The 13,371-nt window shown below is 44.5% G+C and overlaps 1 protein-coding gene across 1 annotated transcript; it reads left to right on the top strand.

Moving 5' to 3' along the window:
* The first annotated feature begins 471 nt into the window (after window positions 1–471).
* On the top strand, window positions 472–12,829 carry LOC138766632 (uncharacterized). Its single transcript, XM_069944225.1, has 11 exons — window positions 472–621; window positions 1,070–2,226; window positions 4,016–4,123; window positions 5,147–5,221; window positions 5,906–6,010; window positions 6,422–6,559; window positions 6,895–7,074; window positions 7,185–7,397; window positions 9,554–9,745; window positions 11,213–11,306; window positions 11,882–12,829. Exons 2-10 carry the CDS (start codon window positions 1,072–1,074, stop codon window positions 11,303–11,305), a joined length of 2,259 nt encoding a protein of 752 aa, XP_069800326.1. The 5' UTR covers window positions 472–621; window positions 1,070–1,071; the 3' UTR covers window position 11,306; window positions 11,882–12,829.
* Window positions 12,830–13,371: the final 542 nt, after the last annotated feature.

Raw genomic sequence — 13,371 nt, 5'->3', positions numbered from 1 at the left:
ATCCCTAATTCCTCATTTGCATACCCTGTTAACCCTTTCCTCTCCAGACTGCATACCTCGAAGGGCGCCAGGTCCTAGTCCTGGAGTAATTATAAGTAATGCAGAGTATCATCTCTGCGTCTATCCTCCCTCTACGTGACATGCTGGGACTTGTAGTGCACGATCACTAATGAAATCAGCATGGCCGTACGCTGTCACTGCAGCCATTTCCACCCCCTACAGATTAGAGGAGCTATTTACAGTATAATCTTGCTGCCCTTTAACCCTTTAAGTAAATATTTTCCATGGCTAGGTCGTTAATATGTTTCCTATAGGTGAGTTGATATATTGTAGCAAACTTTGGGGGGAAAAAACTAAAAAAAAAATATATATATATTTTTTTGAGTCAGTCTACCTTGGAAGGGTTAAAGCGGCTCAGGTAGTGACCTGGGGCACACCTCCACTCCGCCCTCTTGGGAGTTTCCTGGAAGAAGAGGTGAGCTGGCAGAGGAGGGTCGGTGAAGAGTGAGTGCAGGCTACCAGGCTACCATGGGGGTATAGAAGTTCCAGAACGACCCTTGATTAGTTCTGCACGTGGAAGAAGAAGACTCAGAGGGGCTGTCAGTGCCATTGACAGCGAAGGTGGGTGGGGACGGTGGTGGGGTGTCTGTGGACTGATCAGAGCAGCTGTAGAGGAATAACAGGGGAGGGGGGGGTCTTGTAGTAGAGAAGAGGTGATTGAATCTCCTGGGGGTCACCGCACCATGTTATTCCCTCAGGGTGGAGAAGGGACATAGCTTTAAGGAAAGTGTCAGTGGAACAAGCCGGTAATCCCATGCCGGCCTCCTCGCATTCCCGTCCTGCAGAGAGTTGTGACAGATGAGTCAGTGCTGTGTAAACGTGGACAGACTTGTGTATAAAAGATCCTATTCACACCGTGGACCTGCCAGGAGCTGCTAACATGTTATGCAGGGAATAAGTCGGTGCTAAAAAAAAAAAAAATAGTTTTTAAAAACTTTTTAAATTTTTTTTTCCTTTCCAAAAAATATTTGTTGTCCTGAATAATTTTTTCCTCTGCTTCCTCTTCCAGATATGTCTGAGCTTTGCCGCCTCTGTTCCTCTCAGCTCCGTGGATCACGCAGAAAGTGGCTTTTCGGTGGCTCTGGATCGCTCCCTGCCTTATTCACTGAAGCAGTCGGGACTCCTGTCCTTCGAAATCCACCTGGATCACCACCCAGGACTGGCAAAGGAAAGGGAAGGCCGGAGGATGCAGAGTTTCTCTGTGGAAAGTGCTGCCACTCACTCAATGTCTACCACCGCTATGACCAGGTGTTGTCTCGTATGCATGAGTTGCATGAGCAGAGGTCCACCCGCCTTGTAACGGAGAAAGAAAAGCTGTCGTTTACCCTACGTACTCTTTACGCCAAGGCCTGGGCCCTTCCTCTACCGGAGTACCATAAACATCTCCCAGAACGTAGTTCCTTTCGGGGTTCTTACAATGATCTCCGTTCTCCAGGCTACAATAAGTCTCGAAATAATTCCCTTTCTCCAGGATACCAAAACTCATGCTCAACTCTTTCTATTCCTGACCGCCCAGGGTCCTTCCGTGGTTCTTTAGGTTCTTTGTCTTCTGGAAGTCCATCAAAACCCTACCAACAACTTCTAGACCAAGACCGCTCACGGTGGCATCAGGAGAGCTGGTGGAATGACCACCACAAGGGCTGCTCACGTTGCGTCAAAGGTGAGAAATGTCATTCATGTTCCTCGTGGAGAGTTTCAGATGCCAACTACGAGTCCGTATGCACCGTCCCTCGAAGAAAGAGGCACAGTGGAGGATCGGATGATGGCACGTTTCTTATAAGAAGCAGATCTCTGGGGAGTTTTGATGGAGATGGTACCAGCAGTAAGGGCTCCCTCTTGTCCTTATCGGCCACCTCATTGGATTCCCTATCATTGACTGGTGAAGAAGGTGAAGGAGGAGTGTTTTGGGAATCAAAGTCTCCCATGGTCTCTTCTCCTTATCCATCATCTCCTTTACCTAAACATGTGGTGGGAGAAATGTTGAAAAGCTTGAAGGAAATTAAATACAGTCCAGTGAAAACACCAAAAAAGAGCAAGATACCTGTGAGGAGTCAACGAAGGTCGGGGGCAGAAAATCTGGACCAATCTATAGAAGAGGATGACGAGAGGACAAGGGTGGAAGAACCAGTGGTAGACATGGATGCGTACATGGGAGTCGGTCCTGAGGTATGTTGCTACTATAGTTGTACTATTATATATTTTGGAATATGACCGTACCTATGTGTCCTTATAGAAAAGTTATACATGGAGCCCCACGTACCAAGGGTGAGATAATGTTGATGGTCTGAGATATATGATGGTACTTGTATAGGTTTGAATATGAACATACAAAAAGTGATGCATGTGCCATGGGTGAGATCTTGCTGGTGGTCCAAGGATGGGTAGATGTCTTGCCAACTATGTTCTTCAAAACATCTGCCCATCTATGGCTGCTCTTTACAACATAACACAGATGCCTAAGGTGTGCCAAGACGATAACAAATATTACTTAAGACAACCTGCTCATCAGGTCTCCTTCATCACAATGCCAACTATGACTCCACCCGCGCATGGCACATTATAATCTGCAGAATTACATGGGTGTAATGGCTGCATGCCCAGGTTATGTGTGAATATCCTTTTAATTGTTATGTTGAAGGTGGCATTTGACTAGTGGAGGTAACTATACGTTTGTAACCTGGTGTAAAGGCCGAGGCATGAGGCATTTAAGAGCGGTTCCACCTGCATCGTACATATATATAGATGCAACAGGAATTTCACTTACATAATACCCACAACGAGGCATGACACCTGCACGGTGAATCAGGTCGAGAAGAATGCTAGGAAATGTGTAGAGGAACCAAACGTCGATAGAAGTTTACTACATTTTTCGGTTGTTTGCTGTGGATGGAATGAGCCTTTTTATTGCCCGTATGACGCGTAAAATATGAGACATGATCTATTTTGAGGAATCGTACATAGTTGTATGTCGTGGAGCCTTCCAAAAGACCACCTATTGGAGAAGACATGTCCACCATCTAGACTAGAGGACATCTCAAAAAGGTTTTGCAACAAAACCGAGGCATGTTCTTGAGTCTCTACTCTGTGAATCGCTACAGATTATCGCCCAATTATGCTGAGTAGACTATACCATACCTTGTGAGAAGTGCCCCCTATCAAAGAACACTATGTTCAGTTCGTTTTAAGGGTTACCATCACCTTAAAGGTCAAGTCCAAGCTGCAGATGCCTTGTTTTAGCGCAGAGTGAGATGAACAGCATTATATATAATTTTATGAGACAAACTTTTTTTTTTTTTTTTTTTCTAGTTAAACCTCTGATTATTCTGGGTTTAAGAGTCCAGTGGGTGGTCCGAATCAGTAACTGACAGGTATCTTTGAATACACACCAATTCAAGGAAGGCTTTCAGTCGTGGATAGGCCTGCACATTGGACCCAAAGTCCAGTCAGCCTTCCCGTCTACATGTAAATTCAAAGATACCTGTTGTTCACTTATTAAGACTACCCACTGGACTCAAAGGCCCAGAATAAGCAGAACTTTAAATGAATAAATTACTAGTTATTCAGAGCCCCCCCCCCCCCCCACACACACACACAAGGCTATATATCAATCTGCTCAGATCTTTCTCCTCTATAACATGCTGCCTATAGATTAGACCACATGGTTGGTGTCACGGGTGCCTTTAAGCAGTTAAAATACAATTTTGAAGTCTTCATGTTTAGTTTGCTTGACATTTAGTTGGATTTAAAGATGTTGTTGAAGAGTAAAAAAAGAAAAACCTGACTGATTTAACTAAAAAAGCTTAGCCCCACTCACTTTCTTTGAGGTGAACTCTAAGACCAGAACCAACCTAGGAACCAATGTGGTGGAGTTTTTGGAGTGAAGAAGTCATGTTTTGTTCCTCCTAGAAAATTTGTTAAATTGTCATTCCATAATATTGTGTCGTCTGTCTTCCAGATCTGCAAGACTCAAGCTTCTCGTTCCCTCCGTATCCAGGAGACCCTAAAATGGCTGGAGACCAAGCTGATGTCTGCACAGAGGGGTGGGACCTTGTCAGGGCATCAGGTAATGGTTCAGGGTGGGGTTGGTGGCTGAGTTGTGTGGTGAGTACTGGAATATCATGGTGGAGATCCCACATTCGGGATATGTGAGATTATGGATAGAGGTCTCCAGATCTAGGCCTTCATTCATCTTCTCCAGGTAGTGGGATTCAACTGCCGTTTGGGTTTGCACAAACCCAAACTTACTGTAAGTTTGCTCATCTCTGGAGTAGAAACTTGGATGGTTGTCTCTCATTGGACTTTGTGAGAAGGAGAAGACATTTTTAGTAGACTGGGTGTGAACTTGGAAATTGAGTTTTTGTTCTATGGAGGAGGGCATTTATGACTAGAGATGATGGAACAGCGCTGATGTTCAGGTTCGTATGAACTCCAACAATCTGTATTTTACTCCCACAGTCTTCCTGTTCTGTGGGGAAGTTGGAGACAGCCCGAGTTCCGCCTGAAAAACAGGAGTACAACCTATGGCCCAGGCTGTATTCCTGTTTTCCAGGCGGGACTCGGGCTGTCTCCACCTTCCCCACGGAACGGGAAGACTGCGGGATTCAAATACCGGTGGTTCCAGTTCGTACGAACCTGAACATCAGTGCTGTTCGATCATCTCTATTTATGACCCCACGACTATCTCCAGTGGAAGTTCCCTATGGTTCGGTCCTGCATGCCCAGTCTTGAATGCCCGCCTGGTCCAACCTGCTAAGCAAAAAGTTACTGTATTTCTCTTGCTCTATAACCCTCCTAATTTGTGCAAAGTCAAGGATTTTCACATGAAGTATGTAGAAAGGATGGCATAAGTTGGTGCATACAGCACTATGAGACACTTGCCCGCCCTTAGCGTTGCCCCCTTTTCTCATAAGATGATCTTTGCCTTTTTACTACGCTATGTGTCTATTCCTTGTATTTATAACCCAGCCTGGCTCATTGAAATCGAACTGCTAAATGACAGACACCTCCCCTTTAAGTCTGGGACTATTTTATATACCTACCGCCTTTTTCAGCTTTGGTTTTACTTGAGATGTTTTTTCTTTTCTAGGACCTAGCGACAGAACAACAAGAACTAATACGAGATTTGATCAAGAGACTCAAGTTCAAGGAAGAATTCTTGCAGGTAGGTAATCTGGGTGCAGCAACCCCAGGGAAGCATGTGGTGCAGAGGTGCAGTGGGATAATGGAGGTAGTAGCCCTTGGAAGTCACTAACTGGTCAAGATCGCTAAGGTCTTCCCACCAAATTTCTCAGTGATGATGAGTTGCACTTGAATATGATAGTGGTTCCCCAGAGTACTCCCTGTGTGAATGTCTTTTGGCAGGGGTTTTTAAGGTGCAGGCAGAACCTTAACATGGAATTCCACTTTAATGTCATTCAGTGCAATTCCCAACTGCGGGGTGCAGGTCTTACAAAGGACTCAGCAGGTCAGCTGCCAGGTCAAAGGCCTCAGAGGCCTAGTGAAGTGTGAGGTCCTCCCTAACTTCCTCACCACAGTCTGTCTTCAGAGACCAACTCTTCTGCTCACTCTACATTGCTTTGCTCTTAACCCCGTTCCTTCCTCCCTGGACTGCACTAAGCTCCGCCTCCCTTCTAGAAGGTTCTACAGTGTTAATGAATGGGGACATTTTAAGGCACAGTTATATTATTATTATTTCACAGTATAAAACTTTACAACATATTAAGGCTCATTACCCCCCCCCCCCCCCCCAACCATTCTCGGGTAGTCGTGGTCTAGTGGGGCAAGTCAAGGGCGGGTGGAGGGAATGCTGCTCTTGGCTCACTGGGACTTGTTCTCTCATTCTCAGGACTCTCTGGCGCTGCTCATGACTCTTCCTGTAGCCTGTGACCCATCAGGGGAACTTATCACAGATTTTGTTGAGAAGTTGAAGGCGCGAGAAGAACAGATTAAGGTGATTTCTAGTGATTCTGTTACACATTACAATATATTGCTGACAAAAGAAAATGGGCAAGAGCACCCTGCTGTATCCCGGACTTATCGCCAGTATTATACTCCAGAGTATTATGTAATCCCATCTTACTCCCTGTCCATACAGAGTCCATTCTGGTTGATGTGGAAAATGGGAAACTACACTACAATTCCCATCATGCGTGGACAGCCAAAACTTTGGCTTGGGCTATAGAGTATGGTATGGTTGGTATTGTAGTTCTGCAAGAGCTGCAGGCTCCCCATCAGTGTTATAGAGGGTATCAAAGTTGGTCCAATGATTGTTGGCTGATCAGTAGATCCATATATTCATTAGCAGGAGTATACTGGCCTAGGGCAATGTCTTATGTACTAATACTATGACTTGTCTGAGCAGAGAGAAGGGGAAGAGTTGGCTTTACTAAAACGCCAGAGAGAAGCAGAAGTCAAGCGACTGCAGGAGGAGTTAAGAGCGCGGGAGGAGGACATCACACAACTGTCCAAGGTTCTGCGTGATAATCAGGACACCATAACGGTGAGTGCTTCCTCGGGGGCGGTCCTATGGCTCTGTGGGGGTGGGCAGTCCTGCCTTGTAGCTCTGGGATTTTGGGGAATCAGGTTAAGCAATCATTTGTACCATTTTCCCCTTTGTTTCTATGGGTTTCTTCCACTGCACCAAATACATATTGGTTGACAACCACTATGGCTACCTTTTGCAGGAGTTCCAGCATTCTAAGTGGCAACTCTGCCTGGTAATAAAGAAGTCTTCATGACTAGACACTTTTTACACAGTTTGCATGCAGAACGTGTAATTCTGTTTTATTCTTCTTCTTCATCATCATCTTCTTCTTCTTCATCATCATCATCAAGGTTCTACGTGACTACCTGGGAGAGAAAGACTTTACCATCCAAAGGCTGGAGATAGCTCTGGACTCTGCCAATCGCTCTGCCGCCTCTCAGGATGCTCTGCGCCTGGCTGCCCTGCGGGAGAAGGACGCCATGATAGCAGCCGTACAAGGAGCCCTGAGCAGCAGCAACCAGGATATTGAGGTGAGTGTGAGTGGTATACTGAGCCTTATACCTCTATATAATGTAATATTATCTGTACCTCGCTCCATGATATCATCAAATATTATAGGTGTCTCTATCTCCTACTTTAGGCCCTTGCAGACTCTCTCTTATCCCAAGGACTGGATAACTTCACTGCCTCAATTCCTGGAATATCTGCCCCTAATCCTCTAGTATCCCAGCTACAAGAGAAAGGTCGACTGCTATCCCAGGCCCACGCGGACAATCAGCGCCTGAGCGTCCAGCACCAGCGAGACATCCAGGATCTATTGAACGCTCTAAATGAGAGTCAGACACTACTCCAGGTGAGTGGGGAGGAATGAGCATAACTACTATAATACTGACCTCTATATACAAGCCTATAACTACTATAATACTGCTGCTATATACAGGAATATAACTACTATAATACTGACCTCTATATACAAGCCTATAACTACTATAATACTGCTGCTATATACAGGAATATAACTACTATAATACTGCTCCTATATACAAGACTATAACTACTATAATACCGCTTCTATATACAGGAATATAACTATAATACTGCCCTCTATATACAAGACTATAACTACTATAATACTGCTGCTATATACAGGAATATAACTACTATAATACTGCCCCCTATATACAAGACTATAACTACTATAATACCGCTTCTATATACAGGAATATAACTACTATAATACTGCCCCCTATATACAAGACTATAACTACTATAATACCGCTTCTATATACAAGAATATAACTACTATAATACTGCTGCTATATACAGGAATATAACTACTATAATACTGCTCCTATATACAAGAATATAACTACTATAAAACTGCTCCTATATACAAGACTATAACTACTATAATACCGCTTCTATATACAGGAATATAACTACTATAATACTGCCCCCTATATACAAGACTATAACTACTATAATACCGCTTCTATATACAAGAATATAACTACTATAATACTGCTTCTATATACAGGAATATAACTACTATAATTATGCTCCTATATACAAGAATATAACTACTATAATTAGCAGGATATGCCTGTGCTCACATGTCTGGACCCTATGTCTTCCCCATTCTGTGAGAGCAGCAATGGTAAGTGTAATACCATATCCATACTTGTGTCGTTTGGGGGCAGCCTTCCCCGCCGGTGGTGCTGGCTGGGTTTTGGTGGGGCTTTTTGGGTCTGGTCCTGTGACATTGGGGTTGCAGGGCCGTTCCATGGCCTCCCTTCCCAGCACGTGCACGCTTTGCGGGGTTGGCGGTCGCTGACCGACACGGTGTGGAGTTGGCGTAGGGACCCGTGTGGACCGGAGGACCTGCGCGGTGGTACACGGGGCAATAAGGCTTGATTAATTCATATACAGACACTCTGGTGTTGATTTTTAATATAGGCCTAGCGGCATTAGTATCAGCCATAGATGGGATGTGCAGCCGTTCCATTCTCTCCAGTTCGTGTTCATAACTACTATAATACTGCTCTTATATACAGGAATATAACTACTATAATACCGCTTCTATATACAAGAATATAACTACTATAATACTGCTGCTATATACAAGAATATAACTACTATAAAACTGCTCCTATATACAAGACTATAACTACTATAATACCGCTTCTATATACAGGAATATAACTACTATAATACTGCTCCTATATACAAGAATATAGCTACTATAATACTGCCCCTTATATACAAGACTATAACTACTATAATACTGCTCCTATATACAAGAATATAACTACTATAATACTGCTCCTATATACAAGAATATAGCTACTATAATACTGCCCCTTATATACAAGAATATAATTACTATAATACTGCCCCCTATCGATAAGTAGGACTATGTATATACATTGGGTACTGTTGGGTACTGTTCGGTCTTTGAGTTCTATAGTGAAGTGACTCTGTGCTGTAATACCGCCCCCCCCTCCCATGGTTCTTCTCTCCATGTTGTCGCAGTACAGCTGGGAAACTGTGAATGTGTTTCACGTGTGAATGGTTTCTAATAGGATTTGTGCCGGTTCAGTGAGTGTATTATAAACTCCATGATGCTCGGATCTCAGGCCCAGAATGGCTAGGTAACAGGAGGCCCCGCTCCCCTCTGGATGAGACCAGAATGCAATATACCACACGGTATATAGTTTAGCATTCAAATGCATTGGTTACATGGAGGGCATCTTGGTGGGGTAAACTGATTTCAAGAAATTACCCACAATTCCTTGGGTTAGGAAATAATAAGTTAACTGACTAGACACTTAATACATTAGGGCTGAGCTTTGATCCTATTGAAATCTACTTCCTAAAGTGCTGCTTTTCTGTCCTCCATGCTTTACACTGCAGCTCTGTTTGTTCAGATTGGCTGCTGGGTATAAGCACAAGCCCTGCAGTAAATCATTACATCATATGTTCCACCGCAACATTGTCCTCCATCTTTAGGAACAGCTGCGACATTGTAAGAAACGCCTGCAGGATGGCGCTGAGGAGCAGAAGATGCTGCGCGAGACGCTGAGGGCGAAGGAAGGCGAGCTGCAAGAGGAGAGACGGAAACATAACACCAGCCAGCAACAAGCCACTGCCAAACTGCTGCAGCTGCAGGACTCTGCCAGGGAGCGGGACCAGGCCACCAAGGTATTGGCTTATTACCCTCTTCTCATTCAGAACACGCTCAGCTTTGCATGTGTATAGAAGTCACTTAGAGTAGTACCAGATGCCACCATGTAGTACACATAACATCCCAGAGCAGCGGCAAATCAGCCCAAATAGTGCAGAAATAAATACTGCTCCACCTGTAGTTGCTCAACAAAACACTGCATCAATAGATGCTGCTCCATCTGACCCATCTGCACCGCTCATATTATAAACTGCTGAAATGTTTTGCACGCCTCACCAGACTGTAAACTGAGCCTCACAGTGTGAGAAGCGCTGATCTAGAGCAGGGGTGCTCAACAACTTTTAGTGAAGGTCCACTTACCGGGGTCTATTGTCATGTTAAGGTCCGAGCTGAACCTCCATTAGTAAATGTGTTGCGCTCCCCCAGTAATATAAAGACCCCTATGCGCTCTCCCAGTAGTATATAGTCCCCCTGTGCGCTCCCCCAATAGTTTTAAGACCACTGTATGTTCCCCCAGTAGTATATAGACCCCTGTGGCTCCTGCAGTAGTATATAGTCCCCCTGTGCACTCCCCCAATAGTATATAGACCCCCATTTTGTGCTCCCCAGTAGTATATAGCCCCCTGTGTGCTCCCCCTCCCATATGGCATATAACATTAAAAAAAAAAAAAAAAAAAAGTTATACTCACGTGGGTCCAGGCACCTCCTCTTCACGTCCCCTCTTGTGGCCGCACTGCAGTAGTCACAAGAGGCCGCTCTCCCCTTGTCCTGGCGCCGATACTCCAGTGACGTCACCCGAGCGCCAGCACCAGAGACAGAGAGCGGCCTCTTGTGACTGCTGCGGCCACAAGAGTGACTGGCGGGGAGGGAGATGATTGCTCCCTCTCTGTCAGTGCTGCTGCTGCACGGTAACTGTAAGTGCTCGTTACCAGCGCCCATAGTTACTGTGCAGAGGGAAGCAGCACAGCTCAGTATACAGATATACTGAGCTGCAGCAGGGGTCTGAACAGATGGCCTCCGCGGTCCGCCTGTTGAGGACCCGTGATCTAGAGGGTTTTCCTCACCTGGTGGTCATAGTCAGTACTGCAGCTTTTTTTTATTGGGGCAACACATAATTGCATTGGTGATCTGTAACAAATGCATCTCCATAGTCTGGGTTACTATGTAGTTCCCTTTCCTTATATACACCCCAGGGTCAGTGCATGTTTACAGAGTCTAGATAAGTTCAGTGTATAAGCAACACAAACCCTTCTACTATCCTGATTTGGTGACAGTGTATCAGTCTAGAGTACAAACACTTGAGCTCACAGAGCATTGTCTAGACGGAATAGAACTAGAACAAAGCTTCAGCTGTGAGAAGTATTAGACGTCATACAGATTTACAGTCTCTGGCTTGGTCTCCATTTACTGACAGCAAGCACAGATCTTACAAATAATAACATGATATACAAAATCCATTTAATTTTTTTTTTCTTGTGTTCTAGAAACTTCTGCAAGATGCTGAGAGCCGAGATCAGATGCTTAAGAAGCTTCAAGAAAGACTGAGCCAGGGAGGGAGAATGAGGGACACATTGTGAGGTGAGTGCCGCCCCTCACAATGGGCTGTAGATATTGGTTGTCTTCCAGGTGCAGTGTTGGGTATCATGATAGGTCACAGTTTTATTTTTTATATGCCTTTATACTCTAGTCACATCCAAAGCTGCATTCAGGATTCTGTTAATAATGTGCAGTCACCATCAGTATTCCTGCAGTGATATCTGTTTCTTGCCAGCTCTGTTGCATCCATACATTTCATAGGGTCATGTGACCTCTCATCAGATCCATCTCTGCCTGTTGGAAGAATATTGTAATAATTCTCATCTTTATAAATCTCTAAGTATAGTCAGGGAGAGCGAACGGTTATCAGATCCATTATGACTGTGTGATGGTAGCTGTATCATCATTAGTTTCTGTCTCCTCCCCCCGTGGAGAGCTTGTGTGGAACAGTCCATGCAGTTTTATAATACAGGACGTCCTGCTGGCTGAGATGGGGAACCCCCTACTGAGCACAGAAACACATGGAATGTCTAAGGGGTCAGGTCATCATATGGGGGGAGAAGAGGCCAGCCCTGAACAGCATGTCCCTTATTATCTGCTTTCCCCTTATCTTCCAGATCTGGGATGAAACATGAGAATTTTAACACTTTGTTTACCAGCTGGAGACTTAGGACCGGGATCATCATTCTACTGGAGAAACAGGGGATGGGGTGGGGGAGGGGGTCACCAGGCCTGGAATAACTTGAGACCATTGGAAAGAGACTTGTAGAAGTTGAATGCAGATTTCCGTCATTGCAGGAAGTGCTGCAGGTCTGAAGTGATGGGCCAGAGATCCATTATAATTCTATGAGATTGATGAAAAAGTTGTAGTCCGGTATGAGACTGCTCAGGATGCTATATATACATATAATTTATGCAATATTAATTTCTATACGTCTGAACAGGGATATGGGTTACTGCTGGAGATCATTTACTTCATCATCAATCATACATTAATGTTAAGATGGGAAGAAATAGAAAATTGTTTTATGCTTAAAGGGGCTATCCAGGACTAGAAAAAACATGGCTGTTTTCTTCCAGGAACAGTTTCCCTCTTGGGTGTGGGTTTGGCAGCTCAGTTCCCTTTAAAGTAAATGAAGCTGAATTGTAATACCACATACAACCTGAGGACAGGGGTGGCACTCTTTTTGCTGTGCTTTTTCAAATTCTGGATAACCACTTTAAAATGGATTTTTTTTTTCTAATGTGATATCTTACAGGACAAACAGGTCAGACTGGGACAGTGGTCTCCAGAAGACCTCAATCTGGTCTTCACAAGCTAAAAGGGGACAAAACAATAGATGGTGCCTGATCTGATGGCCCTGACTACAGGGGGGTAGATGAAACAACTGGAACTCCAAGTACAATGCATCCTGCCTCATTTTCCATCGGGGGTAGCGCCCCTTGGTCACTTAGTCTATATTGCTACCGATATTGATAGTCTATATTGATACCGGTACTGTTCTTAAAGGGGTAGTCCACCAAAAATGTTTTTCTTTCAAATCAACTGGTACCATAAAGTGCCAGAGATTTGTAATTCACTTCTATTAAAAAATCTCAAGTCTTCCAGTACTTATCAGCTGCTGTGTGTCCAGCAGGAAGTGGTGTTTTCTTTCCTGTCTGACACAGTGCTCTCTGTTGCCTCCTCTGTCCTTGTCAGGAACTGTCCAAAACAGGAGCAAATCCCCATAGAAAACCTCTCCTGCTGTCCAGACTGGAAATAATGCAACTTCCTGTTGGGAATACAGCAGCTGATAAGTACTGGAAGGGTTGAGATTTTTTAATAGAAGTAAATTACAAATCTCTGGCACTTCATGGCAGCAGTTGATTTGAAAGAAAAAAATTTTGGGTGAACTACCCCTTTAAACTCTGTTTGTTCTACGGACGTGATACATCAGACCTGATACTGCTCCGAAGGGGAATGATTACTGGTGCCAACCTGGTGGGGGTCCCAATGACCTGGAATGATGGGTAGGTTTAGGGATACTCTGTATGCAAAGACCAGCAAGTCCTCTGCGGACAGAAGTAGCTGTGGTTGAAAGTCAAGGCTTGACAGGAGGCATTTTGT

This window comes from Dendropsophus ebraccatus, chromosome 10 (genome assembly GCF_027789765.1).
Source record: "Dendropsophus ebraccatus isolate aDenEbr1 chromosome 10, aDenEbr1.pat, whole genome shotgun sequence".
NCBI lineage: Eukaryota > Metazoa > Chordata > Amphibia > Anura > Hylidae > Dendropsophus > Dendropsophus ebraccatus.
This window is presented reverse-complemented; position numbering and strand designations above follow the sequence as displayed.

What these genes read in the sequence shown, in the direction of transcription:
- LOC138766632 (XM_069944225.1), top strand. Translation starts at nt 1,072, where the DNA reads ATGTCTGAGCTTTGCCGCCTCTGTTCCTCTCAGCTCCGTGGATCACGC. An exon ending in CGCGAGAAGAACAGATTAAG is followed by an intron (nt 6,011 to 6,421) that starts GTGATTTCTAGT and finishes TTGTCTGAGCAG; the next exon opens with AGAGAAGGGGAAGAGTTGGC. An exon ending in AGAGTCAGACACTACTCCAG is followed by an intron (nt 7,398 to 9,553) that starts GTGAGTGGGGAG and finishes CTCCATCTTTAG; the next exon opens with GAACAGCTGCGACATTGTAA.